The 26,339-nt window shown below is 49.8% G+C and overlaps 1 protein-coding gene across 5 annotated transcripts in view; it reads right to left on the bottom strand.

Annotated features, from left to right (window-relative positions):
* Window positions 1–26,339, bottom strand: part of APBA1 (amyloid beta precursor protein binding family A member 1) — a 193,832-nt gene that overhangs the window by 25,547 nt on the left and 141,946 nt on the right. For 4 of the 5 annotated variants that reach the window (XM_059141276.1, XM_059141275.1, XM_059141273.1 and 1 more), the window contains exons 3-5: window positions 12,353–12,448; window positions 7,587–7,626; window positions 4,062–4,207 (exon numbers count right to left, since the gene is read on the bottom strand). In XM_059141276.1, the coding sequence (XP_058997259.1) occupies window positions 4,062–4,207; window positions 7,587–7,626; window positions 12,353–12,448 (282 nt within the window). The remainder of the gene's footprint in view (window positions 1–4,061; window positions 4,208–7,586; window positions 7,627–12,352; window positions 12,449–26,339) is intronic. The other variant, XM_059141278.1, reaches the window with a different exon arrangement.

Below are 26,339 nucleotides of genomic sequence, written 5' to 3'. Positions count from 1 at the left end.
TCTGTAAAGGAACACTCTGCTTCCTGAGCCAGATTCCTTTGTTTTCTTCTCGAGTTAAGTGGAAAATTTCTGGCCAAACCACGACTCCAAATTCTCTCCCTAGCTGGCAAATAAATCCACACGTCTTTTAAACTAAGAAAATATTCATTCTTCAAACTCCAAGTGTAAATCCAAGGAGCACCCCAACCAACCAATGGAAGAGACATTTAAAGTCGGTTCTGAAAGCCAAGCTTCAGGTTTGGTGTTTGCTCAGAAACAAGCAGCACGAACACCCCTGTCCACGCAGGGCCGGGGCGAGGCGGGGCTCCACTGTCAGCCGCATCCACCGGGCCAAACCAGCCACGTGGGCAGAGGTAACAAAGAGGCGTAAGGCAGGGATCCCCGCGGGGAGCCGGGGGGGGGGCGAGGAGGAGGAGTCGGAAACAGGAGGAGGACACCCTCCGTCTTGTTCAGATGACAGCACCAAGGCGGAAATTACTAATCGGTTTAGGTCCAGGATATTGCTAAAGGGATTTCCGAGTAAATCCATAAGCTTTTCTTCTTTCCTTCCTTCCTAGACAGTCACATCTGTAGCTTCCTTCCTCTCGGCATCTTTACAGAGGTGGCCTAGAATAACTCCTTTCTGAAAGGTCAACCCCTTTGGGAAAAAGCGTGGCACCAACTCCCTTACAGAAAGGGGTCTCCCTAGCAGGTGCGGGAACCACGGCGCATGCGCCCCAGGGTGGGGGGGGGGCAGCCGGCCTGACTGGGAGAGCTGCTCCAGGACCCCTGGCGCCCTCTGCCGGACGTAAAATGCCGGTGCACATCCTGACAGCAACTTGCTAGGGTAAATGTGGGTCTGAGCACAGACTCCGCCTAGAACTCGAGAAAGAGGCTGGGTGTCAAGTGAAGCAATCTGACAGACACTTCAATGGATGGAAAAGGAACCGGAGGCAGGAAATATTTGATGGCAGGCAGCGGTTCCTTCAGAGGCACGGGAGCACGCTGTGAAATGATACTTATCAATGAAATGCAACCACTGAACTCTACCACTCTATAATGAACTCCTCACACCACCCTAATGTGCTGTAAAAATAAATCTATGTTCTCCAGATGCCCGCTCCGCTCGTAGTAGGTCTGCAATGGATTTACCATCAGACAGCCTCATCCTGCTTGTTCTGATCAACACCACCATCTAATTCTTCGCTTCAGACCCACTGTGGAACTTCTAGATACCCATTTCCTGAAGCTTCCGAGTGAACGTTCTGGTTTCTCATCAGGGGAGCTGGGCTTCAGGAAGGGACCTCACTGCGGAACGCAGAACCTGTAATTCACAGCTTGGTCCGGGGTGGGTCCTGCACTCCCGCTGGTCCTGGGGATGCGAGCAGCACCACGGGCCTGTGTTCGGGGGTGAAGCTGCTTCATGGTGTTGCTCAGCATCCGTTCTGTTTGGTCAAGCGGCCTGCAGTGAGCTTGCATGCACACTAGGCCCTCACGCAAGTCCATACCCTGGATAACAGCCCCCTGAGTCTCAGGCAAACGTAAGCTCTTGATATAAATTCCTAACGGCCCTTGTAATAAAGAGTCTCCCTCACCTCCAGGGCCTCCGGCGTGTGCGTCCCTTAGACAAGACCCCCGTGGAGCTTACCAAACCCTGCTCTTCTAGGTAGGAACCGGCCAAGTCAAACCCAGGAACCGCAAAGTATTCCACTCACTGACCCTCATAAAGGTATGTGTCCCAAGCTCGGTCTCACCCTCTGCCTGCTCTCACGTGGCCTGGACCCCCAGCCTGCGGCCCCCTTGTGGCATGCTGGCTCCTTCCTTGAGGACCGTGAGTAATAAATGTCTCCATCACCATTTCCCTTGTGCTCTTTGGTTCAACCATCTGGCACATCAGGGCTCTGCTGAACAAATATTAACTTCACAAAATCCTAACGGGCTCTGTTTGGGAACTGTGGGACATCAGGAGTCAGAATGACATCCCGACAGACGTTGGCTTTAGAAGTTCTTGCCTGAAAAAGTAGCCGGCTCTCTCATACGATCTGGGTGTTCCTGTTTTGAATGCTGTGCCTGGGACATTCTCAATTCCAGAAGACTTTGGGGAGACCTAGATGAATTCCTGCCTCTCTTCAGGATAAGGGGAGACAGAAGGAATTAGGCCAAGCCTGGATGGGCAGCTCAATGGGCACCTAATGCTTCTTCCACCAGTAAAACTCATGAGTCCAAAAGACTCAGAAGGTACAAAGGTCGTATGATATGCTGGCATGGGGTTACCCTGCTGGGGGCCACACCTCTCTGTGGGCAGGGGCGGGACTTCCCTCGAGAGAAGTGGACCTTCCCACTGTCAATCACGCTGGCAGAGGCTAATTCTGGGAGAAGACATGGCCATCTCAGCAGCGGGCCCTGGGGCGGCAGGCAGGGTCTCTGAGGCACAGGTTGAGGTTCAGAGACCCTGGCTAAAGTGGTGGAGTGGGTCCCAGACACCTGCAAGAAGTGGGCGGGCCCCCGTGGGCAGCCGTGACATTGGCCTGGCGTGGCCTGTCACTGTGGCGCAGCCGGGAGCTGCTCTCTGGTTTAGACATTCTAACTCCTGAAACGCCAGCCGCAGCAGCATCGGGTGTAGACGCGCGGGCTTGCTGTACTATGGTGAGCTCCGGGAGAACCAGTGCTGAGCTCAGGAGAAATGTGCCTCTTCCAAATCAGCAGAGGGTTTAAGAGAAGCCAGCAACTTAAGGCCCTAGAAGCCACGGAGGGCAGTTTGACGAGGACGCAGGGCACCCTACACCTCGACCGGGCAGCAGGGGCCTGGGTCATCACAGTGAGGGCCTCCTGCCTACATTCCCAGTCCATGAAGAACACGGGAGTCAGTCTGGGCAAACGGGCCAGAAACACTGCCTTGAGCCCTACACGACCTCTATGCTTTCTTGTCCCTGGTCCCGCCAGTGAGCCCGTGGGGGCCCCGGCTCTCCTGGGCACCCACCACATCACCCCCTTCCCTCCTGCTCAGGTCCATCCTGCACAGTCGCTGGCTTGGCTCACTTCCGCCGGTGCTGTGGAGCCGAGGGGAAGGAGCTCACCTTCTAACTGGCCATTTCCCCTCCCTCCTAAGACCGCGGACAGCCTTGCACACTTGAGTAAGTGCTCAAGAAATACTTTCCCCGGATGAAGGACCCTAAGTTCCTGTCTTGCCCTCATGCTTCTTCCTCTCTCCGCCAGGCCACACAAACTCCAGGAGGCGACAGGGCGCGTGTGCACAAGACCATACGGAAAAGGGACTGGCTCTCTGAGGACCAACAGGATTTTGACCAGCTGAAGCCAGAAACGACCAAATCTGGTGAGTCCTAATCCCTTCCAAGTCGCCTGAAATCCCTGACTCTGGGTTTTTCAGGGCTGCTATCCCTGGGGCTCTGGGGGCTTTTTAAGGGCATGGGATGTGTCCCCGGAGCCTGGCGTCTGTCCAGGATTCCGGGTGGTCCCGGCATCGCGCTGATTTTAGAGCCCTGCACTGCCACGTGGGGACGCAGTCCTGGCCGACTCAGCCCAGCAGGGGGTGGTTTAAACTAGACGGAAGGCATTCCGGGATCAAACTGGCCTGCTCCCCAGATGCCAACAGGTTATGACCGGCTCAAACTAGTTTCAACTGGGGTAGCCCGGCATGGACTCATTCTGATTAGGTCTGATCCAGCAGTTCAGTGCCGGAACCGAACCAGTTCAATGTGGCTTGCGCAGGATCAGCAGGAGACCCCACTGGAACCACGCGCTCCTGCGAGGGTGCAAGTCCCTGACCACCAGGTCTGCAGAAATCCGGGAATCAGTTCTCACTCGGGGGATGGCATGCTCGAAGCGACATCCTTCCTCACCACACCAGCTTCCCCAAGTTTACCTTCCTACGTGTGTTTTAAGACTGGCCCTTAGGATCGCCCCAAACACCCAGCATTGCTACCTCAGGGCTCCGGCACACGTGTTTTCTGTTCAGAGCGTTAGCAGGTGCGCCGTCCCCACCCACACACTGGCTGCACGAGGTGTGGGGAGACCCGGGGGCACGGCTCAGGCCCTGGCGCCCGCCCCTCGCGGCCCCTCACCTTGATCCTGCTCACGGCTTCCTGGGCCTGCATCATGCGGACGTTCTTGGAGGGCGTCTTGTCCGACAGCAGCTGGGTGGAGCCAAGGTAATTGGCAGCAAAAATGATCCCATCGATCAAGTCCTCGGGGTCACAGGGTCCGGGAACTGGAACACACAGAGCCGTGGCGGTGAGCGAGGCCGCCCTGGGGCCGGGCCCCTACCGGAGCCCCCGGACCCCGCGGCCCCCCTCACCCCGCTGCGCGGCTGCACACCAGACGCCCCTGCGGAGTCCGAGGCGTCCCCCTGCATCTGCCTCCGCTCACCCCTCGTTCTCAAAGGGAAGGAGCAATTTCCTCTTAATCCACGTCGCCCAGGCCACTTACTGTGAGAAGGGATGCGCTTATTTAAATATGAAACGTAAAGTCATTGAGAAAGGGTGTTGTTTCTCCCGTTAGATTGTGAACCCTTTGGGGACAAAGACCACGTCATGTTCCTCTTTGGTTCTCGTGTCTCATCCGCGTCTGTCACCCAGTGGGTATCAAATGAATGGGTGCCAGACACGTGGCTAGAGGAGCAGGGGGGCTGCTTTGTTAGAAAACCTCGTTTAATAACAGTTCCTTCAGCTGCCACCCCCCACCCCTTCCCACGGTAGCCATAATGGGGAAAACAAACTGTATAAATTTGCTTCAGAATATCCAGATTCCTAAATGACCTCTGACCCTGATTCTGGGAGGCAGAGGACAATTACCCCAGAGCCGGAGTCTCCTGCTGCCGACCTTGCTGACTCAGAGGCTCTCGTGGTCCCAGCATGCCTCCATGTACAGATCAAGTCCAAGGAAAGTCAGATTTTCTGTTCTCAACTGACCGGCCTTTGAAATTAAACCTTAGTTTTAAAATATTTAAAATGGGGGCACCTGATCTTAACCGTACCCATCTGTAAATATTATTTGAAATTAAAACATGTCTGGGACTAACACATAACTTTATAACAGATGCACCAAGAAAGGCTTTTAATTCTACAAAGGAAACGTATGTATTTTCTTTGGCTTGAATGCCATATTTGGGGAGATTAAAAATATACGTTTTAACCTACTGTTCAAACCTCAGGCTCTTAAATTAGATAACTGGAAATGGAAACAATTTGCTTTTTCCTTTTGGAAAGCTAATCTGAAATGATTTTTATTTTTATCTCCCAACATCAAGCTCATCTGGAGCTTAACCAGCTGCTTCCCGTGATAAGCTACTTATCAGGGTACAATCTTAAAATAATCTGATCATTTCTCTAAAGCCAAGGCAGTGGTTGAAACAAAGAAATTAACGGTGTTTTAGGAAAGGTCTTCACAAAGCATCTGTGTAGTAAGTAAATAAGGAAACCTGTTATTTGTCTTTTTCTAGATCTTTCCAAGAAAGGCTTCTGGACAGACAGTTAACCTGCGTCCACCATGTGCCAGTGATTCCCCTTCTCAACAGTCACACACTTCCTGCCCTGAAACTTCACTAGATGTCAGAAGGATTCAGGGTACTTCCAACAGACCATTTTAGTTGTAGAGCAGGGAAGCGTTTCTAGCCAAAACAACACATGGACAGGTTTGCACCCACAGTACAGTTTGTAAAAAGTAAAAGATCACCTATCTGTCTCCTACCATAAATTCCCGTGATGGGTTTAAGTGTGATTTAAACATAATCATTTTTGCCTAACCAGGCATTGAGAAAAAAGATCTCATCTGGGATAGTAACTTGTAAAAACCTTCCATTTATTTTGTGAAAATAATGAGTGTTCAAAGAAAAAGAAGAATTAATGACATACTTCTCTATGGGACTTCTAGTATTGTCTATTCGTCTCTGAGCTGGCTCTATTCCCTGCAAGGGTCCCTCTTCGACCATATTAAGTGTGGATCTGCAGATAGGTATAAGAGCAATCCCAGTAATATTTAAAGGACTGTATAAATGTCAACCAGGCAAGAGACAGAAATATTGGACCTAAATACACTATAATCTGAGATACAATCTTAGGACATTTACCCTCCAGAGAAACTGATCATAATCAAACATCACTGCCGCCAGATCACATCTGGGGAGGAAAAAGCCCTAAGTCCATAACTTCATATTGGGGAATTCTTTAAAAGTCAAAAAATTTAACATTATAATGACCCTAAATCGAAGAACTGCAGGTTTCACTTTAGCCTCTTAGAACGTGTGTTCCCTCTCGGGGGCCTCTGTGTTGCTCTGCGGGTGAACAAGCATACAGGTGTCATCGTCACACTCACGGGGATGCTGAGCCTGGTGGAATGACTACGAAGAATGGAATTTCCAAACTCCCAGAAACTCCCCAAGGAGTACTCGTGGAATTCTGGAGCCTTGCAAAAACGGCACACATAATTTACAGGTCACTCAAGAAAGAGACCTGAGTAACTGAACGAAAGCCACGAGCCTGACCTAAGCTTCAGGAGCGCGGGGTCAGGAAGGTGTGCGAATCCTGGTGATCCACTCTCAGGCTGTGGGGCACATGGACGGTTCACGTCCAGGACCCAAGGGCCAGACAGAACTTATAGTGGTTTCTGCACATTCGCTCATCTCCAGAAAATCCTCTTTCAAGGAAATGACTAGCTACCCTACTGGAAAAACCATTTGCCATTGTCCCTGGCAGAGGATCAGTGGTACCTCTAGCTAAAGGGGGCCTTTGTGTGGATGAAGAATACATACTCCTTTTGCGTGGTCCAATCTCAACCTAGGGTGCTTTGCTTGGGTCAAGTTCTGGCCCAACTAGGGAGAATTTTATTTCCCTTGAGGTCTTTGCTTTCTGACTGGGTGCCCTTGAGCAGTGAATAACCTGCACAACCATACATGGCCATCATGCACAGAATACTGTTTACCAAGAGAGTCTGATGCTATGGTATCAGACTGCCAGCTCATGGCCTGGCTCTGATCCTTCATAACTGTGCCATCTTGGGAAAGGTACCCACCTAGCACTGGAGTAAGAATGCTTCATTTCTCTCCTGTATAACACAGGGGTAGTAAGCCCACTTCACAAGACAGATGTGAGGAGTCAATCAGTTATTGTATGGAAAGTGTGTATCTTGCAGAGTGAAAGCTTGATAAATATTGTACTTAACTCATCCAAGCAAGATATGGGAATGTCTGGGAAGGTCTTTCATTTTTCCCCCCTCTAAATTAAGGGGACCAAAATGTCTCCCTTAAAGTTCATTCCTACTTGAATGGCCCTTGATCGATATTAAGAGGTGTCCTGCAATGGAGATAAAGAGTCTTGGGTTCAGATGTCATATGACTGTCTCTAAGCTGGGAACAAACCTCAGCCTCCCTGCAAATTTATGGGCACAGTCAGCAAAGTTGGGGGGAGGATCTTTGACAGGCTCATGGCTACTGTTCTTTCAGTCTAAGATGCTAAGACTGTTAAGACTATGAGTGAATGACTTCGTGGCCTTTCTTCCCCACTAGGGTCTCACAGCCCAGTGCTTCAAATATCCAAAATGTTAGGAGATTCATGCATGATTCAATATTCAATTACTTCCTTTTCAGCTCTTACCTTCAACGTAGGTGGGGAATGAAGCCAAGCTTTTTCTTGACTGTAATCAAGACAAAGAGGTTTCAAAAAGGGCAAACCGTGATGAGAAATGCATTAACACAACTTTATCCATGCAACATGAAAAAGAAATAAATCACCAATGACAGATATTAGCCAGATGTCAACCATTTTTGGACAAGGAAGAAAAGTGTGAATAATCACATACATTTCTTAATAAAAGTTACCCAAAGCCCAGAACTTCTATTCCTAGTTTAGGTCATCTGAAAACCTTACATTCCACAATCAGAGAGATGTCCAACAGCTTTAAAAAAATATCCCACAGACCCAAACCCATAATCAATACAAAATAATACAAAAGGCTCAGTTTTTATTAAGAATCTGGGTTTCTAAGTGAAAACCTGCTGGATTCGTAAAAGCACCAACAACGTGATTATATGTTGAAATCAAGGATTTCCTTGGAGAATTTTATTTCCCTGGAGGTCTTTGCTTCAGTAATCTCTCATTGTGCTAAAAATGTTTGCTAGAGTTTTCCGCACCTCCTTTCACTGCTTACTGGTTTAAAAATTCCATTATGTGGGTAATTATTATGTGTTACCTTCAAATAAGAACACATTAAACACAGATGTGAACTGAAAAACCCAGAATTTCTTATTCGAAGTAAGACCTCATAGCAAGGGTCAGTCTTCCAACAGCAGCATCAGAAGTGGTTGTGATCAGCTAAGACCTTCTAGAACCTGACCGGATGGTGGTTTAAAAGCTCTCAGAGAAGCAACACTTACCATTTGGTTCCTTCCATAAGTGAATGGCCTAAAGGTAACTCTGAGAGGCCCAAGAGTAGGAAATTCATTCCTGCTTTATCCAGTCACAGACTCTGTAGTGGATACATCTGAGGCAGGGTGATGTGAGCATTGCAGGGGGGTGGGGAGCTAATGGCAAAGACAAGAGTCCTGCACATGAGCAAAAAGGAAGGTTTGCATGGCCAAGAGTTATCCTCAGGAAGCCTAAAGATCTCCAGTGTTAAGAACCTAGCAGGTACCGGGCACCTGGGTGAGTCAGTCAGTTAAGCGTCTGCCTTCAGCTCGGGTCACAATCCCAGGGTCCCGAGATGGAGCCCTGTATCAGGCTCCCTGCTCTGTGGGGAGCCTGCTTCCCCCTGTCCCTCTCACTCTGCCTGCTGCTCCCCTAACCCCACGTGTGCTCTCTCTAATCAATGAATAAATAAATCTTAAGAAGAATCTAGCGTCAAGTCATCACTTAAATATGTCCCTTCTAGGAAAAGGAGATCTAGTACAGCACAGTTGCTCAACACATTGACCTGAGTTGATGGTGAACTCGGGGGTGCCTGGTGGCTGGAAGGGTTAGGGCCCAACAGAGGGCTGGGACACCACGGGAACAGCTCCATCTCGAAGTACTGCGTAGAATGTCTTCACGGGGGAGATGGGACAGCAAAGGGACACCAACCACTTACCACTTGCACAACATTCTAAACACAGTAGTGTTAACCATTACATGTGGAAAAAAAAAAAACCCCAAACCCCCCAAAACAAAAACAAAAACAAAAAACCAGAGGCAAAGACACCCAGGTTTAAGAATCTCACTCAATTCAGGACAATGACAAGAATCTGACACTCATCACACAAGACACCAGGATGTGCCTGCCTGGGTGCAATGGTCCGTTACACCAAGGATGGTGGGTTTCTTATTTCAGAAGGGATTATCTTTAAGGAGACCAAAGAGACAAGTCCACTGGGAAGGAAAGATCATTGGCTGCTAATGCATTCCCGGAAAAATGCACACCCAGCTAAGCTCTGTGCACAGGAGGAAAGACAACTCACATTTCCATAGAGTTTCCCACTTGTTTTACTTTCCAAGTGAGAAGACAGGCCCAGGTGAGTGCCAGTGGCAGGTCTGTCTCATTCTGGTTAAACACAAACAAAAATCCCTAAGTTCATGGTATGCAGGTGGAAGTCAGCTTCCTCATAAAGACCGAAGGCTTTAAAATGATTATTCCCTACACCCCCACTGGCCTTGCCCTCAGCAGCGAGGGGTCCGGGGGGAGTGAGGGTTTCCTTTATTTTGTCAAAATGGTTAGCCTCCAGGTACATCCAAGAAACTAATTCAGATTTTCTTGGGCCAATAGGACACTTTTCTAAATGCTAATCACAAGGACAGTCCTCAGATTTTAGCAGAAGCTACAAAAGTATTACTTCAGCCTATAGTTCTAAAAGCTGCTGTTTCGGGCACCTGAGTGGCTCAGTTGGTTAAGCAAGTGCCTTCGGCTCAGATCATGGTCCCGGAGTCCTGGGATCGAGCCCCCTCTCGGGCTTCCCCTGCTCTGCAGGGAGCCTGCTTCTCCCTCTCCCTGCCACTCCCCCTGCTTGTGCTCTCTGTCAAATAAATAAAATCTTTAAAAAAAAAATCTGTAGTTTTATTTAGAGCCACAATGGAGGGGATTTGGTACATTTACTTATTCTCTATTCATAAGCTCATGACTGGCTTTCTTTAGTCTCTGCAGTAGTAAGTTTTTTAAAAAAAAAAGAGTTTTGAGAAATGAAAGAATCTAATCATTGCACACAAAGAGGATTCTCATCATAATTTCTAAGGATATGCAGAAACGTGTGCCAAGTCCTGTAGGAGTGGAGAAACTAACAAATTTGCCCGGCTTATTATATCTGATGAATAATCAAACGCTGAATATTCGGGTGCCTGATTAGTCCTTTGTTTTCTCACACTGGACAGAAACGAACATCAGTTGATCCTTAATATTCAAGAATTAATAAGGCCACATTCAAGAGGATGAAAGGCCAGAATCTTTGGGATTTTCCAGGAGGTCACACTGAACCGTGTGCAGAGCCTGGAGGTCTGACAGTTGGAATAAAGACCTACAAGTTAGCTTGTCTACACAGTATGTGTGTGGCCTGGGGCACTTTTCACCTGGGGTCAAGAGCCTGGCCCCATAGGAGATCTGGTTTCAAATCCTGGCCTGATCACCTGTGGGCCCTGGACCTCAGGTAAGTTCCTGAAGCTCTAGGCTTCCTCAACAAACAATGAGGAAGTGATTCCTCCTTTACAGAATTATTGTAAGGATTAAATGAGATACTACCTGTGATTTGCTTGGACAGATGCCTGAATGCTGTAAATGCTCAAGAAATGGTAACTCTCACTGCTCTTTTTATTACTGTGGCCTTGACCCCTTTCTTGCTTTTGATTCTCACCGATCCCTGTACTATGAAATAAAAGCATACGGGAAAGCTGTGGGATCTGGGGTCAGCAGAAACAGTGACCTTCCTACTCCTGTTCCCGTGACCTAGGGTCTGAGGACAAGACCAGAGGAGGACAAAGTATTTATATCCTAATGTTGGTGTCATTTCAGAGAAGGTCTCTCTTATGTTTGTTTGCTTTAAAAGGAACAGATTATTGAAAATTATACTTCTCCCTGCATGAGTAGTTAATGGCGAATGGATGTATATTCAGTGATAGTTTAAGGGTCTATTTTAATGAAGACTCCCTTTAGAAGGGATCTGCCACTCAGGGTTAAATGGAGATGGCTTTCTTCTCTTGCATTTAGCACAATATTATTAACAAAAGGAAGGAAAATGAGCAATCATTCATTACCCGGCGTACATCTTTCTGCCTACCCTCAGCAATGATTAGGCAGCGTCTGTATTTAGGGTGTGCTGAACCCCCATGTGGACTCTAGTGCATGCCACTATTTGCCTGACCCTGGTTCGTAACGAGGTAGGGGTGGCATCTGCCTGGGGGTAAAGAGACAATAGTTGGAAAAGGCAGGGGTTCCCCTGTGGGAAGAGCATCTGTCTTTTCATAGCCCCAGGAACCTCTGTGGGAACAGCTGCATTTTCTCACTTCAGCATTCTCCATGGGGGCTCAGGCTGGCCTCCATCGGCAGGGGGACCGTATGGCTCACTGTCCAACAGGGGGACACTTTAGAACTGGACGGTCTAATCATCTTTAGCCACATGTGACTACTTGATTAAAATGGAATAAAATGCAAAATTCAGTTCCACAGACCTACGAGCCACGCCTCAAGAGCTTGGGAGGCACCTGGGGCTGGTGACGGCCATACAGGACGTCGCAGAAGCAGACGGTTTCCATCCCTGGAGCATGTTCTCTGGGACAGCGCTGCTTTAGAAACGCGTGTTTCCTGGGTTCACCGCTTGTACAACAGGTGTGAACGGGAACCAACCCCCTTAAGCCAGGACAAGCAGTCACCTGATGTCATGAAATTTATTCCACCTGTGCCTGAAGTAAATGGGTATTTAAGAAACCAGCCCACTTCCTGAACCACATGGCAGCCTCGTTTCAGAGGCTCGTAATGCCATGAGGAAGGATGCTGCTCTAGAGTTCGTAATATTCCATTTCCAGCATGCTCCAGGAGAACTTTCCAGAAAGACTGGAAATGTTCTGTCATCTCCCCTGTCCGATACAACAGCCACTCATGACGTGTGGCTGCTGAGCACCTGAACAGTGGCTAGTGTGCCGGAGGAGGTGACTTTCTATTTCATGGGTTAGTCAACGCAGACAGCTGTGGCCAGTGGCTATCAGATTGGACGGTGTGGCTTCGGTCACTAAACTCCACGCTCGAGAGGAGAGGTAAGGATTTCTCTCCCTGGTAGTGGTGGTGGTTGGTGGTGGTCGTGGCGGGGGTGGAGTTTGGGGGGTTTGTGTGGGAAGCTGAAGAAAACTCACACCAGAAGAAGAAGAAAACAACACAGGCTGGCGGCTTCTGAAACAAAATGGCTCCCTACCTCTTTATTCGAGGAGGCCTCCGCGGGGTCGCTGGGGTGGAGGGGTGTGCTCGAGGACTCTGCACCCAGCGGGGAGGAGCTGCCAGGAGACGGAGACTGGAACACAGCAAGGAGAGGACACAGTGAGTGTCTGGGGACTCGCAAACACCCGCGGGGCGCAGGGTCGAGAGGAGAAAGCCCAACGCACGGGCACACACACTTCTACGGGGAGAAAACTTGCCAGAGGAGCCACCAGCAGTACCTAAAAGGCCTGGGTTTTCAGCGCTTTCTCTTAAATTCCCGCCATGTTTTCAAAGGAATCCTTGAAAGCTCAGCCATTACTTTTCCTCCTTAGGCCAAGGGTTTAAACAGAGCAAAAGCTGACACTGGGGGGCGCCTGGGTGGCTCAGTGGGTTAAAGCCTCTACCTTCGGCTCTGGTCATGATCCCGGGGTCCTGGGATCGAGCCCCACATCGGGCTCTCTGCTCAGCAGGTAGCCTGCTTCCTCCTCTCTCTCTCTCTGCCTGCCTCTCTGCCTACTTGTGATCTGTCTGTCAAATAAATAAATAAAATCTTTAAAAAAAAAAAAAAAAAAAGCTGACACTGGAACTTCAAGCCCTGAATGAATAAAGCTAATGGGGAGACACAAAGGTCTGTGGTTTTTAAAATTCTTCTCACAGGGAAACCTGGGTGGCTCAGTGGGTTAAATCTTCTGCCTTCGGCTCAGGTCATGGTCCCAGGGTCCTGGGATCGAGCCCTGCGTCAGGCTCTCTGCTCAGCAGGGAGCCTGCTTCCTCCTCTCTCTCTGCCTGCTTCTCTGCCTCCTTGTGATCTCTGTCAAATAAGTAAATAAATAAATCTTAAGAAAAATAAAATAAGATTCTTCTCACAAAGACTGTGGGTACTCGTTGTCTTAATAAAGTCACCTGCCCAAGACGACCTGGAAATGACAATGTAAAAATGAAAACAGGGATTTTCAGAGGCGGCTGGGACTGGTGACCAGAAACCATACCACCTGTATTTCTCTTGTCCTGATTTCAAGCACTTTTTTTCTCATTGAATCCACAGGTCATGGAAAATTCAGAGAAACGTCAGCATCCAAACAGTGGCTTGACCTCGGCTGCTCTTGAAACCGTTCAAAAGTCCTTCATTAAATGCTCTGTTTGGAAATAGGGTTAGAAGAACAGATGTGGAGCATATGGTCCCCATTAGGTGTGTCACTGCCTCGGGTGGTGGCCCAGGCCGGCCTTGCTGGAAGGAAGAGGAAGCCCCAGGCCGGGGCCTGACACACTCACCGAATGAGTGGCCAAAGCAAGCAAACAGGACAAGAATGGGTCTGAGACGGGCACTGGAAACCCTCCCCGGCCGAGACCCAAACATTCTGCATGCCCCTGCAATCCTGAGAGGTGAAGGCACCTTCAGGAGAGCCACAGGGATGCTTCAGGATTCTGTAGCGCTGGTCCTCTGAGAGCAAGCACGCATGGCTTGTGAAACCTGACGGAAAGGCCTAGAACAGAACCTGTGCAAGCATCTGTTGTGTGGCGATGTGCAGGGAGCTCCGTCCTGGACGAAGGAAGCCGAGCTACACCCGTGGCGGCTGAATCTGTTTCTCATGTCCTGCAACTGGCCCCCGTGGGGAGGCTGAGGTAGAAACTTCAGCCGAGTACCTCCACGGGAAAGGCAGAATGTTCCATGAAATCAGTCGTGCTGAGTTGGAGCAAGGGCATGCTCATAGACAACGGGGCCTCAATGAGCATTATGGGAAATTCTAAAAAACATAAATCTTTTTCAGAAAATCTGAATTCTAGGAAAATGCAGGGAGCACCAAAGGAACTGACCGATGGGGATGTGGTGAAGGGCTGCTTTCTCCACACTGAGATGCTGCTATTCCCGTCAGGCCTGGGTTTGTTTTCCGTGAGCCCCTGTATCTGATTCTGAGCGGGGAGGTGAGGACCGAGGAGTCTCTTAATTGCTCACGTGTAGATATCGACCCCTCCAGCATCGAGCCGAGGGGATGGGCGCGAGTAAGGGTGGACATAAGGACCCCAAGCCCCACAGCCCCTGGATGGAAAACAGCCCTGCACGCCTTTAAAAAAAAAAAAAAAATCACGCACAGAATTTTTCATTTGGCCCCCAAGAGAGTGAAGGGTACTGGCTGAGTTAGCTCTGTTTGTTCTACTCAAACACAGGCACATGAGGTCCCATGACATTTCAGCGCCTTTCCATTTTCCCAGTTTTTCAAATTTGAAGAGCTTCCTTAGATAGTGACATCTCTCCACTTCCCCCCAAAAGTCATTTTCTCTGTTGCAAAGATGTTAAGGGTTTGGTCCCTGGGAAGCTAGGATGGCTGGTTTTTCTTCAATTGCTTGGTTTCAGGGCACCTGGGTGGCTCAGTGGGTTAAGCCTCCGCCTGCGGCTCAGGTCATGATCTCAGGTCATGATGTCCTGGGATCGAGCCCCGCATCGGGCTCTCTGCTCAGCAGGGAACCTGCTGCCCCCCACTCCCCTCTGCCTGCCTCTCTGCCTACTTGTGATCTCTCTCTGTCAAATAAATAAATAAAATATTTTTAAAAAACACAAAACAAAATTTAAAAAAATTTTAAAAATTAATTGCCTGGTTCGAGGCCTGTAACACCTTCATTTAAAAAAAAAAAGGAAAAAAACCCTCCACCTTTCTTAAGTTCCCAGCAGTTCCTATTTCCTTATCTAACCACTTGCTATCACAAATCTAAATCCTAAAAATGGATTCTCTGCAACACTGCAAACATCGGGTCGCCTCAGGATGATGCGGAAGGCAGGTTATCCAGACAGTAGGCCGTGACCTGGAAGGGGCAGGTCAGACTTCACAGTGAGGCTAAGTGACAAGTGCCCTGTGCCTGCCAGGGAGCCCCAGAGAGGAGGGACCCACAGTGTCCTGCACCAGGGACCACGTCCCCTCCGTGCTCCATGCTCTAGCCTTCTGCATGCAAATGAGCTCCTTCACGTTTCCTTCCACTTGCACGCGCAGTTAATGACCTCCTTCTAGAGAGTTCTCCTGCACTCTTGCCCACCTTCGGTGCTGACTCGGAAATCGCAAGTCTTGCTGAAGCATTCTTGGACTCTATTCACTGTCCTGTTCTCCCTGATGGCTTGTCAGGTTTTGTAATTATCTGCTTATGTGTGGGTCTCCCCTGCCCCCGAACTCTTCGGCAGGGTTCTTGTCTTAATCATTTTGGAATCCAAGTGCCCGACCATGGGTCTCATAAGCAACGGCCCCGGCAAACCTTTGCTGAGGAAATGATTTCAGAGTCATTTCCAGCTTTACTGTATTTTCCAACCTGCGGAAAGCAGGGCAACAACCATGGATCGCTTCCATTCTTGTTTAGTGGTCAATGGTAAGCCCTTTCCGGATAGCCTTCTCGTGCTCTGCTCTTATGTGTGGAATGCTAAATCTGCATTCTGAATGAGAAAAAAGGGGTCTTTGCCTGCAAAGATCTGACCTGAGCTCCAGCAAAGCTCTCCTGAAGCTCAAAGCTGTATCCACATAAGGACCCCAAACGTGGGAGCCCAGCTCTCTCCAACCCACTGCTGACAAAGTCAAGGTGGGCAAACAGCCCCCAAGGTCCCTAACCAAAGTTATTGGCATCGATTCATCTACAATGTCTGCTTTAAAAGCCTCTTGCCCCTCCTCTCCAGCTTCCATATTGCCATACTCCACTCAAAAAAAGGAATCAAGACCAGAAATCTGAGAACACCTCCTCCTTTTGGAGAATGTACTGGAGGCAAAGTTTAACTAATAAAATATGATACACAAAGGGAGTCATTACCACGTTTCTCCGGCTGAAGCCTCAGGCCTGCTGGGTCACTGGCTGCGTATTCCACTTCAAGGAAATGAGACTAAGGACAGGAAGCAAGTGTGGGTTTGGGCATTCACTCCGTGCCACACAGGGCATCTAGTAGGAGGCATCTACAATGTCCAAAGACAACTCGGCAACTCCCTGTCCTGGTCAATCACGGGAGGGCGTCTTGAATTGCTTGTCCTCTGCAGACTGTGTTCTAGCACATTCTCCACCAGCACAGTCTCAGGTTCACTGCCAGAGCTCCAGGGCTCCACAGAGCAGGGCTCTCAGCTGTAAGACTTCAGTCCGTCAATGCCAGGACGGGAGATGACAGTCCCGTCCTCAGGCCAGAGATGGCCTCGGGATGCAGAAGCATCCAGAGGGAAAGCCAATCTCTCATTTTATTTCCGATCAAACTGTTGTAGCGGCCAACGCTGTACTAAGGGTGGTAGAGGTGAAACAAACAGCTCAAGCTCAACAGGCCGAACTTTTCGGCTGTCCTTGCAGGGAAGAGGAACCGGGCACAAATGACTATCGTCCATCTACTCCTTCAACGGACATGTCCGTGCCTACCTCTGCTCTGCATATTGGCCCAAGATACAAGGAGGAACAAGATAGGTCCTGCCCTACATGACTTTCCAGGTGATGGGCGTAGGCAGGGCTGGGACGGAGGGCTGTGGCAGGTGGCACGAACAGTCACCCACATGTAGGACGTAAGACACAAGGCTGGGAGGGAGCACTTCGGCTGGAGGGGAGAAAGGGGGCATATCAGCTTCATGGGTAGATGAGTCAATATGTTACGGTGAATCCTCAGTGCTTTCTGAGGAAGGTGATACTTCCGCTGAATCCTGAAAACTGCAGTATTCATGGCGCGGGACAGGATGAGGAGAGGGAGGAAGGTTCTAGAAACAGAGAGCTGCGGCAGTGGAGCTCTGCAGGAAAGCAGGGGTTGAGCTGAAGGGCAAGGACAGGTCACTGGAGCCCCATCTGATGAAGAAGCAGCCACGTCTACTCTCTGCCCAGCAGGTGGAGTTTTCCTGGTGGGTCCCTGGCCTGTTGTCCTCAGTGCAGAAGCTCAGTCTGGGCACTTAGGGACTAGTTCCTCAGCTGAACTCAAGATCTAAAGGATGGAGAGAATGAGTTGTCACTTCCCGCTCTTCCGTCCCGCCATGCTTTCTGCCCTGCCACCTGCACGAGGAGAGGATATCCTGGAGAAGTCGACGGGATGACAACGAGAAGACCCCGCGCTAAAGGCAAAGGGGTCACTGGCTCTTTCCAAGTGGGTGGTGTTCTTTTTGGAAAGGCCTAAGGACGGAGTGCAAAGCAGTGAGTGGGAGGGACGCAGACAGATCTTGAAAGACTTCTGGAGACATTGGAGTCAAAAGACGGAAAAATACGAGTTCCACCGAGACTGTCATTCATTCATTTCACATGGGAATTCTGACAGCATCTGAGGAGGCCCCGACCCCGGTCTGTGCCCGGCTTAGCTGGGGAGACAGACGTACAAACACACACAGGGTGGCCTCTGGAAGCAGGGGCCACCGAGTCCTTGAGTACAGAAGTCACAATGACACAAAAGCAGTCACGACTGAGCAGACCACTCATGATGCTGGTGTCCACCTAACAGCCCCCACCTCCAACCTGAGCATCTCCCCGGCCCACGTCTCTGTTGACGGTTGGGACCATCTGGGGTCCCAAGGCCCAGAGCAAAATAAAACAGAAAACCAGGAACTTGCAAATGCACTGCAGAGCACAAGTGCAAATATTGCAAAAATAAAGAGAAAGCAGGATTTTAGAAAGTTAGAGTTGGCCCAGGTGGAGGACTGCTCACACTCACCACAGGTTGCTGAAGAGGTGGTTACACCAGTTCACAGATTAAGCAGACGACAAGACAGAGAATGACGACACTAGAGGTGCTTCAAAGGAGCATGACTTGAATATCAAATCATTAAGAGAGGCCCTTGCGAAAACTGCATCAACCCTCGTGTGTTTTTGCTGAAACTGTCCACTTTCTGATCGGAAGGAGCCCTGCTGGTCATGCTGCAGAAGTCACAGTGTGACCTGAAGAAGGCTGTGCTAGTGTAGGACTCGAGGGTTCTTTCTCAAACAAGTTACAACTTCTCAAATCAATAGTCTTTTTTTGTTTTAAGAATTCACATACAGGGCACCTGGGTGGCTCAGTGGGTTAAGCATCTGGCTTCGGCTCAATCATGATCCCAGGGTCCTGGGATCGAGCCCCGCGTCGGGCTCCCTGCTCTGTGAGGAGCCTGCTTCCCCCTCTGCCTGTTGCTCCCCCTGCTTGTGCTCTGTCTCTCAAATAAATAAATAAAATCTTTTTTTTTTTTTAAAAGAATTCACATGTAAGTGAATTTATAACCTGCATGTTATTAGTCAATAAATAAAACTACTAAGCTTATGTTTATAATTTTTAATACTGTTTTGCAAGATAAGGGTCTAACCAAACCCTTCCTTCCTCCCCATTCTGGTCCTCATTTTAAGTGGATTAATTTTATTTATTTATTTTTTTAAAAAAGAGTTTATTTATTTATTTGCCAGAGAGACAGAGAATACAGGCAGGCAGAGTGGCAGGCAGAGGCAGAGGGAGAAGCAGGCTCCTGGCGGAGCAAGGAGCCCGATGCGGGACTCGATCCCAGGATGCAGGGATCATGACCCAAGCCAAAGGCAGCCGCCCAGATGACTGAGCCACCCAGGCGTCCCAGTGGATTAATTTTAGAAGGTTTACTTCTGCAGGACTCCTTCGAAGCCTGCCTGCATCATTACAATGGGACACAACAGGGGCCCTGAGAGGCCTGAGCAGGATGCGAGGAACAGCAGGGAGGAGAGGCGACCCGCAGAGGCTGGGCGGGCAGGGCTCCGGGCTGGTGAACACAGATGCCATTCCTGCCTCAGTACTGGGGACTCGGGAGACCCCAGAGAAAAGCTTGTTGGTTGGCGGACATAAAAACTCACTCAGCTCCTAAGATACAGGATCTGGTCTTCAAATCCACTGTGATCTGGCTTTCTACTAGGGTCCATTTCCAAAAGTGCCATGTCGTTTCAGGGAATACAAGTTCCATTGCTCCTTTGAAAGGGGCTGGGGTGTTTTAAGCTTAGAGCGTGGCCGGACAAGTAAAGCTCTCAAGGTCTCCGGACAGTGAGCTGCTGCAGCCCTCCTGCCCCGGCATCTGGACGACCAGCATCTCAGTTCTGCTCTCCCGCTCCCAGCTCTGACTCTGGCCAGTTACTCATCATCTCGGATCCTCCCAAGAATTGAGGACAACAGTCACCACCCGCCACCGGGGCCGGCGTGGGGACTGATTGGGGACGACGCCCACGGGACGTCAGCTCAGCGCCCGGGTACCCACAAAGCCTCCCACCAGCATTTGACGAGAGTCTTTGAAGATTCCAACAGCAACAACGACTTCAGGCCACTGGGGAGAGTTCACAAGGACAACACGTACCCACGGGGATGGCTTTCTCATCTCATCTTCCTGCTTCTTTCCTTACTAAAATTTTACTCTGGGATAAAATTAGAAAGCACACAGAAGACTCCCTAAAACCTTACTACAAAGACTCTAAATTAATTTATGAGCCCCAAGACTCTTCGTGGCGTATTGGTAAGAAGAGCTCATTCCTGGCCACGGCCGGGGCTAGGTACAGTGACTGTGTGCGTCTCTGGCATACCCGCTGTCTCCCATCCGAGCATGGGAGGGTATTTTGAAATATGAGGGCTGAGAGTGATGCTATTCTGGTGACAAGTTTACAAAAGAGAATCAGGTGCCTAGGCAAGCGTGAATTGCAGCCTGTGCACAACCACCACACACCAAGATCCTCTACTGTGATGGCCTCGATTAAAGGCTCCGGCCGGCTCTGGCTATAACCTTGACAAGCCCCAGCACGTGCTGGTCCTTGCCTCCCAGGAAACTCAGTGACAAAAGTTTCACAACGAAGCGTAGGAGAAAATAATCCTTTAAGAATGACGCAGTCTTACCACATCTATCTGGAACTGCATTATTTAGTAATTAACCGTGTCCCCCTCAAATTCGCACATCAAACTCTAGCCTCCAGGAGGACAGTGTGAGGAGAGGGGGCCTGTGGGAGGTAATCACGTTGGAGGGTAGAGCTCTCCTGACGTGATTAGTGCCCTTACAAGAAGAGACACAAAAGAGCCTACTTCTTCTCTCTGTTCTCCACCCTGTGAGAATGTGGCAAGAAGAGCGCCATCTTGCGCCTGGGAGGGGGTTGGGTCTACACCAGGAGCTGGCGGTGCTGGCACCCCGCTTTCAGACTTCCCAGGTTCCAGAACTGTGAGAAGTACTTTTCTGTTGTGTAAGCTTCTCACCCTACGGTATCCTTCTTATGCAGCAACCCAAACTAAGATAATCAGACACTTTTTCACTAAGTACGTACTGACTCTCATTTTTTGGTATTGAAATGACTCTCATTTTTAAAAAAAAGATTTTATTTATTTATTAGAGAGAGAGAAAGTGCGAGAGAGCATAAACAGGGGGAGCTACAGAGGGAGAGGGAGAAGCAGGCTCCCTGCTGAGCAGAGAACCCGATATGGGGCTTGATCTGGGGACCTTGGGATCATGACCTGAGCCGAAGGAAGACGCTTCAATGACTGAGCCACCCAGGCCCATGACTCTCATTTTAAAAAAACATTGTAAGAAGTTCTGAGCAAGATACTCCTCAAGTGAAAAACTGTAGTGGTTCCTGCTTATGTTTAAAATAAATCCTAGGGACGCCCGGGTGGCTCAGCAGGTTAAATGTCCAATTCCTGATTTCAGTTCAGGTTACAATTCAGGATCATGGGATTGAGCCTGACATCAGCCTCTGTGCCCAGCTTGGAGTCTGCTTGAGATTCTCTCTCTCCTCTCTTTCTGCCTCTTTCCTGTTCATGCATACTCTCTTCCTCTCTCTCTACATAAACAAGCAAAATCTTGTTTGTTTTTTTTTTTCCTAAGAGAGAGAGGTAGTGAGAGAGAGCATGAGCAAGGAGGAAAGGGAGAAGCAGGCTCCCCACTGAGCAAGGAGCCTGATGCAGGGCTTGATCTCAGGACCCGGAGATCAGGACCTGAGCCAAAGACAGACACTTAACCCACGGAGCCACCCAGGTGCTCCAAGCAAGTAAAATCTTTAAAAGGAGGAGTGGGAGGGGGAGGGGGAGGAGAAGAAGAAGAAGTAATTCTAGACTCTGTACCTAAGCACTCCAAGGTTGAGCCTTAACTTCTTAGCTATTTTTCCCTTCCAGTTCTCCTCCACCATCAAGCCGAACTGAGCTGTTTTCTGCCTCTTGTATCAAACCTGAGCCTTTCTGAGAAAAACCTTTGTCCATGCTCTCGTCTGAAGCGCACATGTCCACCAGTCTCCAAAGGCTTATTTCCAATGCTACTTCTTTCGTGGAATCTTTCCTCGTCTCTGGGTTGAGTGGAAGCCCTCTCCCATGAGACTTGCTTGGGTTCTACTGGTGCCATTCTTCTGTACATCACTTCCCCCCTTAGGTTTTATTAAAATATAAATACTATAGGATAGTTTGATTACAGTACTTTGTTTTTTAAAAGATTTTGAGACAGAGAGAGAGAGAACACGCATGGGTGCACATGATCTTGGGATCTGGGAGGAGGGGCAGACTCCCCGCTGAGCAGACAGCCTGATGTGGGGCTCGATCCCAGAACCCCAAGATCATGACCTGAGCCGAAGGCAACTGCTTAACCGACTGAGCCATCAGGTGCCCCTACAATACTTCAATAAGCACTATGAAGGCAGGATGTGTGATTCATGAACTTTTTCTTCTTCAAGTGCTTAATCCAGGTTCTCCATAAAATATACAACAGGGGTTTAATAAATGTGTTGAGCGTATGGAAGGATGCATGGACATCAGTCTTTTGTACCCAAAGAGAACGGAAAAAAAAATATGTTTATACACAGAGTCAGTTCTAAACCCCTGAAGCACTGCCCAGACGTGCTCACACGGATTTTGGTCCCCACGTGCAGATCACGGGCTCTTGGTCATGGTCTGACTCCTTCCCGGTCAGACATCGCTTGCTAATTATGCATCTTCATGTGAGCAGAACAGTAACATGGACCCAGCGAGAACAAGGGATCTCAGAGGCGGCATTTTGTACAGACTGTAATCAAACACTTGGTCATTCAATTCCTTATGAGCCCGAACGTTCTGGTTCTATACCGAATTTCAAAGGTATGGTTACCGGCGATGGGCTACGGTACCTCTTCTCTTCCTTCCAGCAAACTTCTGTTTTGGGACCTGTGTGGGATTTCTCTAGTTCCGGCATCCCCGAAGAGCTTTTCCCCTATGCATCTTGGGTTTATCCAGCTTTATCCCCTTTTCTTAACTAAACGTACACTGTTTTCCTTACTGATAGAAGTCATTTTAAATTAACCCTACTGCATGTTAGAGTGATAAAAAAAGAGACATACATTTGTAGGATTAAGTTTTTCTCGCTGCAAGATATATTTGTGCTTCTGAAAATTGAAACGGGTTAAGAAATCCGTAATTATTCACTCTCAATTCAAACTGTATTATCAATGCACATTTCTGTTTCCTTAATGTGGTGAAGTAGGAAAGTTAGTATAGACATTGTAGGAGCATAATTATGTCATTAAAATGATAATAGCCTGGACCTAATGAAGTGTTTTATATACACATTTATAATGGATTCAATTAATACCAACCGAACATTTTGAGATAACGGTCGGTTAAAATATTCTAACCATTTTCACTCTCTGTCTTCCCCCCGGGGAAGGGGGGGTCCTCCCAACCCCGAGTCCCCATGTTGCCACTGCAGTAATGGCAAGACTTGGACCAGCTCGAGCCTCAGAGAACCTTGCACTGGGCCAGTCTCTTCACACAGAGGGGCTCTCCCTGTTCACAAATTATTCATTTTATTACCATCCACAGGGTCCTAAGCTTCTGAAGCCATGAGCTCAGATGATTAAAAAAAAAAAAAAAAAAAAGCTAAGTTAACTATTAACCAGTCATTGTTGTCAGCGGAGCTCACTGACCAGCTGATAAAGCGGATCTGGAAACACAGGTTATCTGTTACCCCTTGAAAGGGCCTCCCTGTGTTTGAAAGGCAGGACACTGTGTAATGGAGAAATGCGGGGAGTCTGTGTCTCATCTCCCCACTGGGGGTCCTGCACTACCTCTCGCAGACCTCCAGACCTGAGTTCCATAAGAGGAAAAAAACCACAGTCCCTTTTAGCTTCTGTAAGAGACGCAGCTAAGAGCACACGGTCGGCTCTAACGACTCATTACCTACTAAGAACGATCCTAGAAGACCTACTGGGTGCCGGCCCCGGACAGGTGCGCAGCGCCCATTCCCTCACCTAGCAAAGCCACTCCTAATGTGCAAGGCACCAAGCTCCCTTGTTGTCATCAGCATGTTGGAAGCAAAAGACACAACACAGAGAACAAAGCTGGAAACTAAGGAGCCCGGACACCACGATGCTGACGGAGAGAAAGCAAAGCGCCCGGCGTCCTTCTACCTGATCGAAGCTCTCTCTTGAGCTTCCAAGCAACAGGCAATCCCGGCTAGGTTTGCTCCCACCCTGGGGAATGTGGGGTAACGCCCACTCTCTCCCCACCCCTCCTGCTCCATTCCCATATTCCTAGGCTGGAGGGACCTGCCAAAGATTTACAGGCTGAAGACCAGGAGCGAAGGGGGAGAGATCGTCCTGAAGCCCTAGGAGCCACCTACCTCTTCTTCGTGACACTCAAACTGGTACATCCAAAAATTCTCCATCTTTCCGGGGGCTGCCTGGGGAGCAGGACTAGCCCTGGCGCATCCACCTGTGAGCTGAGGCTAACTCCTGACCTCAGGGCCGGGCTGGTGGATTGTTTCCACTGGTATCCGATGCCCTCCGTCAATAATGCAACTTGTAACAGGAGAGAGGACCACCTCCCGGGGTGTCCGAGGCATCCGCGTTAACCCTTTGGTGTCTGAAGGGCCCCCGGCAGTCGTGCGTCACTGGTCGGGTCCTGTGTCACCTGACGTTGGGGAGAAGGGGCTGGCCTACCCCTTCTGGCAGCAACGCCTACTATTTCTGGGGAAAATAAACTCAGTTCTGAGGTGCAACCAGAAACTTTCACACGCTCTAAACTCTGCTGCGTTTATAGAACCTGTGAAAAAGCATCCAGCTCATGTGCAAAGAATGGGTGGAGGCTGGGAAAGGGGGTTGTCTCCCCGCCTGCGTCAGAACGCACCTGGGCCTCGGCGGCCAGTTTAGGGAACACGGTGGCCACACAGCACCGGCGCCCCTGGGGGTCGGGACCCTGGGAGTGGCCCCTCGCCACTCTTTGGGGTTGCTGAGTGCCTCCAAAGTCCTTGCACTGTGCTCTGAGTAATGGGGAGATGGCAGGCGACCAGACACACACAAACAAGAAATCTGTCCCCAGAGCCGTCGTGGTTTGACTCAAGCCAACATGTGATCCCAAACTGGGCTCAGGGGCTGGAACATAACCAGGGGCCCTCGGCAGAGGAGAGGAAGGTCGGCCTGCCCCTCCTATCATCTAGGTCAGTGTGATGCACTTCCCGTAGCTGTGGGTCCCCACTCAAGGGAGCCCCCTGCAAAATGGTGAGTGGGGGAGCAGACGGTCCGGCCAGCTCTCCAATACTTTCTTCTTCCCGTTAACTATTTGGAAGATAGAAAATCTCTGCGTGTTGAGTCTCAAGTCCAGTTTGAACTCTCCCTACCTTTTGGACTCTCCCCAACTTATGGGAGAAGCCACTTTTCCCAATGTCACACTTTTTTTTAAAAGAAAAATTTAATTCACATATAATGTGTTATTAGCCCCAGGGGTCCCACTGTCACTCTTAAAAATGGCTTTGGTTTGGAGTCATGGACCCTGAGGTCAGACGGCAGCCCTCAGAGTCTTCCCACTGCTGTGGAACGCTTAGAATACGTTCGGTTATTACCCAGAGAACCACACATGAGACTTAACATCAGACAAACCATGGAGACACCTGCTAGGCCTTCTGGAAAGGTACAGAAGGCGTCTACACCTAGAGTCCTGTTGGCACAACAGAATTCAGAATTCTTCCCTTCCCTTCCGTGTTCAACCAGCACCGGAGCCCTGCTTAATTATTCACCACGGCCTTCTCCATTCCTCGTCAATAATGGATGATGCCAGCCACGGAGACCAGCCACAGCACAGTGGGGGCTGAGATGGGCGCACAGAGCATCGGATCCACACTCCACCCCGGAGAGAGAAGTCCGAGAGCCCGATGACAGCCGGCCTCCGGGGCCGTCCTCTCCCGCGTGGGTCTCTTCGCCCAGCGAGACCCTTGAGTTCTGTGCCTCTCAGCCTCCCCTGTGCCGTGGCCTATAAAAAAGTGATAGATGCGTACGACACACTGCGTCAGCTGGAGAGGACCCAGAGCCCCGCATGAGGCTGCTGCCCCATGGCCTCCGGTCACCCCCAACCCAAAGTCCACGGGGAGCATCAGGACCCTGGATGAAAGCTCTGCCCTGACTTATGAAGGAGTCTTTGTAACAAGCCCTTCTGACCCTGGCAGACCCTTGGGACCACAGTGACAGTCCTCTGCTTGTGAAGAACCCATGTGGGCATGTGCGTTCCTTCAGGACGATCTATCCCGCACACCCAGGCCCCTTCACACCACGTCGGCTTCACACTCTGCCAGTCCCTTCAGGGTCACTTGATCTGCCTATTCTCTGCCTAGTCTCAGCCAGACGACAAAATGGAGATGGCCAAGGAGGTGGGAAGGGCTGACAAGGCCAGCTGGAGGCAGACCGGCCAGCAACTGCTGTGTCATCAGGCTTGAAGCCCCCCAGCCCTCCACTGGCCCAGGATGGACCCACAACATGGTGGACAGGCTTGTCGGAGAGACCCGAGAGCCCTACCTCCTGGTGTTCAGACCCTGTGTAATCCCCTTCCTGGGCAGGAAGCACTGGCTAGGGCCTTAGTCCAAGCAATAAAATGCAGCAAAGGCAACAGGCTGTCCCTCTGTGACTGTGTTACAAAAGACTGTGACAAACACCTTGCCGTCAGCCTCAAAGGCCTTCTGACCTTGCCCACTTCATCGAGCAGAGCACCCATGGGGCAGAGACCCAAGACGCTTCTGGCCAGCGGTCAGCTGGGAACGGGGCCCTCGGTCCCCCAGCCCATGCTGCCAACAAGCAAATGACCTTGGGAACAGCTCTTTCCC

Source organism: Mustela lutreola, chromosome 12, assembly GCF_030435805.1.
Source record: "Mustela lutreola isolate mMusLut2 chromosome 12, mMusLut2.pri, whole genome shotgun sequence".
Classification (NCBI taxonomy): domain Eukaryota; kingdom Metazoa; phylum Chordata; class Mammalia; order Carnivora; family Mustelidae; genus Mustela; species Mustela lutreola.
Note: the sequence above shows the minus strand (reverse complement) of the source record. Positions and strands in the feature narration are given on the sequence as shown.